The sequence below is a fragment of the Phoenix dactylifera genome, chromosome 17 (assembly GCF_009389715.1).
Source record: "Phoenix dactylifera cultivar Barhee BC4 chromosome 17, palm_55x_up_171113_PBpolish2nd_filt_p, whole genome shotgun sequence".
NCBI lineage: Eukaryota > Viridiplantae > Streptophyta > Magnoliopsida > Arecales > Arecaceae > Phoenix > Phoenix dactylifera.
In genome coordinates this window covers 3,861,815-3,867,822 of record NC_052408.1, presented here as the reverse complement: position 1 = coordinate 3,867,822, position 6,008 = coordinate 3,861,815, and the positions used below count along the sequence as shown (strand labels likewise).

The window sequence follows — 6,008 nt, the reverse complement described above, 5'->3', positions numbered from 1 at the left end:
ATTAACCAGATAAAGTCCAAAAAAAAAAACTGTATAAATGAAGCAAAGTGAAAGAACATAGTCTGTTCTAAACCCCAACTGATGAGTCCTGGAGGCTTGAAAAGATGGCATCTCACAATCACAATTTCTTGAGACATTGCAGATCACCCATCCAGAAGGATTTTACATTTTGGAAAACAAAGGACACAGAGCAACAAACTCTGCTAAATTTCTCACGTTTGTGTTTTCCTATTCCCTACCTAGCAGGCTCACCTCTGTAGGCAAATATCAAAAGAATAGGTGATGGGGCATCTAAATAGGCCCTAAAACTTTTTTCAGTGTGCATTGAGACTTCTTTTGCATGGCTTAAGTAGACTGAAATGCAGAACACCAACAAGAACAACAACAACAACAATGATTAGATGGATTTTGATAGTATAAGAAAGCTATGTGCACATATTGATACCAAAAAGTGTCCCAACACTCTGAAGTGATGGAGAAACTCGAGACTAGGAGAAACAGTCAATTTCTGATACTTTGATCTTCCTACTCTCTATCTGACAACCTTCCACCCATGTGACTAATATCCAAAAAAAAGGGGTTTCTGGTGCATCTAAGCTGTCCTTAAAAAAATAGTACACGTTGGGACTCTTCATGGTTGGCTTAAGTAGATTAAAATCTGAGCCAGATGTCTGTAGAAAGAACAAGAAAGCTATGCCCATAGATTGGTAATATTGTACAAAAAAGAGTCGACACCCACACTCAGATATTTACAGAAATTGCACCTTACAAAGAAATATTCTTGTTACACCAAGAAACTCAGAAACTTCAGATTGCAGTTCATTAATCTTCATATCAAGGAAAAAATAAAAAAATAACATGCACTACATGAAATCAGAAAATGATGTATGTCATTTTTTTGCAGCATCTGACATTGTTATATGTTTGGTACAAAATACCATGCATTCTATGTCACATTAATGATAGAAAAGTATGCACCAAAGAAATGTAATGTGCATATTAATATATTCGTGAGAAGTCTGAAACATCCAGCTTTCTTTTTTCTTTGAAATAATATAGCATGTACTTTGATTCAAAGATGATATACCATGAGGCCATGCAAGCTAAAGAACAAGAAATTTGCCTTGTCAGTAATCACAATGTCATAGAAGCACGGAGGACGAACAGCTATTTTAAAGATTCAAAAACTTCGAATAGTAAGCTCTGCAACTCGATCACCTCCACAATATATATTGGTTCTTTTGATGAATTAACAGTGAGAAATAATAGCTCTGGATTCCCAAGTGGTCTCAACATTTCAAGTGCCCTAGCAGCTGGACTAGTCATTTTCAGTGTAATTTCCATTGTCTTACTGAATTTACTTGCTGACTGATATGCTTATACTGTTGCTAATGAATCTCATGTTGTAGACTTACTTTATATCCTGATGGTCTCAGATTACCCTCCAAATCAATAGCAAGGGCCTGAAATAGTTTTATCAGAATTTTAGTTCACATCAGTTGTCTGAGTTATATTAATTTCTTTTGATTGAGAATTATGTCACAATAGCCTAGAATCTTTGAAAGCAGCAGGACTGTCCTCACAAGAAAGGACTGTGTGTATGTGTATATATATATATGATTTTCTGCAGCATGCAGCTCTCATGCAGAGATTCATCTAGAAATAGCTTTATTTCATTTCAGTCCACATGTTCCAACACAAGAGCCCATGATAATCTTTGCGAAATTTATGATTTGTTTCTATCACTGAATTTTTGCCTGCAATCATTCACCTCCTCACTGGCACATTGCATAGTATACAGAAGACAGCATGATTCTTCAGACCTTCCAAGTATAGGCAATTCTAAGGACAGCTGGAGCAAATAAGTTACATCCTTGCATGATTGTAGCGGGGATCTGAAGAGTTAAAGGCAGGTTAAGAAGCAAACCCCAAGCATTTCAGCCAAAAGTTGCAGAATCAATTTTGTGAAAGCAATACAAAGCTGCCAGTATTTTAGAATAATTTGGTTTATCTCAGAAATCATTAGCTTTTGTGCACACGATTGACCAGCTTCAACTTGGCTCCATTCCATCATTTTGTCCATCAGAGAAAAGAACCCCCTCAACTATATGCAAAGGAGCGAGTTAAGAAAAACCATCTACCTAATTCATTCTTGTTCAACTTGCACTAGCCAACTCTTTCTGGCTTTTTCCAAAAACTAAACTGATCAGATCACTGTATCTCCAAACTTTCTTCTGTTCTGCTTCAGATTCAAGAGAAGAGTATAGCTTCTCACAATGCTTAATAAAAGATCCTCTTCCAAAGGCAATCAAGACTAAATTATCCGTTTTAATTTCCACCACTTCTTCTAAAGAGCCATTTTTTATCCATTCTTCAATAACATGGGTTCCATTATACCCAATCTTGCATGCATCAAAGAGTACTCCAACAGTGAAAATATCAGGTTTTACATTCTGTTTTCCAGCTTGGGAGAACACGGCATCCAAACTCCTAAAGTCTTTCATCTTCAAATAAAACATTGCAAGAATGTTTGTGAATGTTGTATTGAACCTTACTTTTGCTACTTTCATTTCCTGAATAATAGACTCCATACCCCTTCGGCTCAAAAGACAAGCACTACAAAGGAGGAGGATACACCAGACAAGGTCAGTTCTACCACTTCTAGCACTGATATCATTTCCCAACTCCTCTAGATATGAAAATCTATAGTTCTTGATATAAACGGTGGCCAATTTCCTTATCAGGCACTCCTTCATATAGGCTTTCGAATTCATAACTCTGCGGTAAACCTTTTCAATCTTCTCCAAGATCCCCAGGTCTGCATAAGCCTCAAGCATTGCGATTAAAGTGGAGGATTGCAAATTCATTCGCTTAGAACGGAGAGTCTTGTATATTCTTTCCATTCTTTCAATAAGTCCACCTCGGGCAAGCTCGGTGATCAATATGTTATAAGTAACTTTATTAGGAAAACACCCATCTGATTCCATTCTCTTCACACACTTACTCATCTCATCATACAATCCATAACTTCCATATGCTTGAATCAGTCCGTTGTATGTTTCAGGTGTAGGCAACAGACCAGCCTCCAACATCTTCTTGAAAGCAGTACTTGAGTTATCAAAATCCTTATCTCTAGCAAATCCATGAATTATGGCATTGTAGATTGCCAAAGAAGGGACAAGACCATACTTTTCCATATCTTGTAAGGTAGACACTGCTTCTTCCATTAAGCACCCTTCACACAACAACTGAATGATTCTTGAGTAATTAGCATCATTGATTCGAGTCATTTCTTTGCTCTTCCAGAAATCAAACACCTGGTTATCATACAATAAAGGTTTTGATTCTCAATTCAAACATAACAAGTAGAAAACTTAGTAGAATTAAAACTTCATGGAATTGACAGAATTTAATTAAAGAAAAGATCTGATGCACCCATATATACTTTAAAAAAGACCAACAACATCTCTACTTTAACCACTGCTTCTAAGAAGAACTATGAATTCTTTAAGACAACCAAAAAGGAACCTCGTTCATCTGTAGAAAATACAGGTTCTAATGCAAAATATTAATTGGACAGTAGCACCAAACTTGAAGGAATCTGACTTGACACGTCTCGATAAATTGAGTATGCACCAGACACTTCAGATACACACATATTAGATACTTTAGTTGCAGTTTCTAAATACCAGTAGAGACTTGAACTGCACCAAAAATGAGTCTAGAACAGCTCTCAAATGAATTCTACCATACATCACAAGTGATCTTCTTGTTGTTTTTTAACCTTATTTCAGAATGGAGTTATTAAGAGACTTGATAAAATGTCATCTATCTTATATCCTTTTCCTGGTCAATACAAATCTTTCCCTTCGTCCCGTTGTCAGGACGCCGGCAAATTTTTCAAAGACAGAGAGTATTCAAGGATTTAATAACACTAAAAGCAGGACGAATCTAATGTTTTGTGCTAGCAAGATATCTACAAGGATATCAAATTCCCAACAGCATAATGAAGCATACCTTGTTCGTTGAAAAGTTACTTTCGATCAAAACATCGCTTTTGAGAGTTCCAAAACATAGATTAGGGAACCAAAGAATGAACAAATAAAGGATTAAAAAAAAAAAAAACCTGGAGGGCCTCTTGGGCTCGGCCGGCTTCCACGAGGAAAGTAACGGCGGCCCAGAGCTGGTCGTGGGTCCAATCTCCATCTCTTCCGAGGAGACGAACAGGGTTCGAGCCCTTTCTGGAGAGCGCGCCGAGAAGGGCTTTGAGGCAGTTGTTTCGATGGAAGGTCTCGACGAGGATGGTCTTGTGCTGTTGCTGTCGTGGATCTTCGGCAGCCGGCTCCTTCGGCAGTGGATTGTAGTTGTGTGGGAGTCGGCTGGCCGAAGAGCGCAGCGGAGGAGGGGAGGAGATAGCTTTCGATATGGGGAAGAAAGAGGAGGAGGAGAAGGAGGAGGAGGTGGTGGGGGTGGGAGTATTGGGAGCCGATGGGGTGGAGAGGATTGGGCCTCCGGCGAACGATTTGAGTACTAGCTTTGCAGCTGCCATGGCGCTAAGGCTTGATGCCGGCCGATCTTTTCTACCGCCGGATTTTTCTTATATGGGTTAACTCAAGGAGAAATCATGGGAGACGGATTTTCCTTTTTTTTCTCTTTTTTTTTTATTTTTTTTATCTCTTCCTCCTTAAAATTGAAAATTTTAAATTTCCATCCTCTCCCGGCCCAAAATCTAAAAATTAGATTCATCATTTCAAAGATGTTAAAAGAAAAAAAAATTGCCTACTCAATCCACAAAAAATGGAGGAAAAAGAAAAATGCAGGTCCGGCGGCCATGCATATCTATAGAGAAACTAATATGACATGCTGACTAGGTTGCTTTTTATATGGTTATCATTCAAGCAAAATTTTATGGATTAATTTATCATCTATTTTACTTTTAGTTTAAAATATTTTATTTTTTGATTTTATAAAATTATATATGTATCACCTGTCCATTCTATCAAAAAATAAATAACTAATAAATTTATTTTATCTCAAGTCTATAATGAGCCTAATGCATCTAATAATTTCTCTAAAAATTAATTTAATTTTATAATCTTATATAGAAATTAGATTCAGACTAATTGAAACCCACCAAGTGATCAGTTGAATCCAGGTTTAAATCTTAAAAATTTAACATAAGTTCAAGTTAAATGTGGACCTTACCTAGACTTGGTCACATGTAGCTCTAAATAAAGTAATTGCCAAACTAAAATGTTTGTCATGCTCAATGTCTGCTAATTCATAGACATGAAAAGCTATCTATACCTCACTAGCTATAGCACAGTATATTGTATTAATAAAAATACTAAACCCCATGCTCCTCCAGCCTAACTCCCCAAACCCAAACACCTCAGAATGACAGAACATAGAAAAGAAATCTTTACACTCGAATGTATGCATCCCATTTCTAGATGTCTTCATCTTTATGGTCACTTTTATCTTTAATGAATACGTCTTTCTTGTTTTTACCTAAAATAAGTGGCCTGTGCCAAAAGTGATAGTATGTTAATCCAGCTAGATAAATAATAAATATATTTCTACAAATCAAGAATGGAAGAATAAAAGAGTGATGCAACTTTTACTCAATTGGAATGATTGCCACTCATGCTTCCCCTTACATCATCGGGATGCTCATACTATCAGATCTCCACCGTAGCCCTTTTGATATTGAAACCTAGAAGATATGGATGCATGCGTCATAGATTCAGCATCGAAAGCATGGGGGATTGGAGCCTATTGGTGCAGTCCCTCCTGAAGAGGCGAGAGACGCTCATTGCCCGTCATGAGGTGAGGTTTATCCTTGAGCTACAGGATTTTTGGAGTCAGATTATAACGGCTAGGTATAGCCGAGTGCGGACTAATGGGGTGATCCCAAGCAGATGGACATGCTCCTACATGTGGAAGGAGATCTGTAGGTATGTGCCATTACTTTGGCGAATACTAAATGGCTGATCAGTGATAGACAG

The 6,008-nt window shown here is 37.5% G+C and overlaps 1 protein-coding gene across 1 annotated transcript; it reads right to left on the bottom strand.

The window, feature by feature from the left end:
- Nucleotides 1-976: 976 nt before the first annotated feature.
- LOC103722783 (pentatricopeptide repeat-containing protein At4g14190, chloroplastic) lies at nucleotides 977-4,594 on the bottom strand. Its single transcript, XM_008813463.4, has 2 exons — nucleotides 4,127-4,594; nucleotides 977-3,317 (listed from the first exon to the last, which is right to left on the bottom strand). The coding sequence occupies exons 1-2, from the start codon at nucleotides 4,547-4,549 to the stop codon at nucleotides 2,157-2,159; spliced, it is 1,584 nt and encodes a 527-aa protein (XP_008811685.2). The 5' UTR covers nucleotides 4,550-4,594; the 3' UTR covers nucleotides 977-2,156.
- Nucleotides 4,595-6,008: the final 1,414 nt, after the last annotated feature.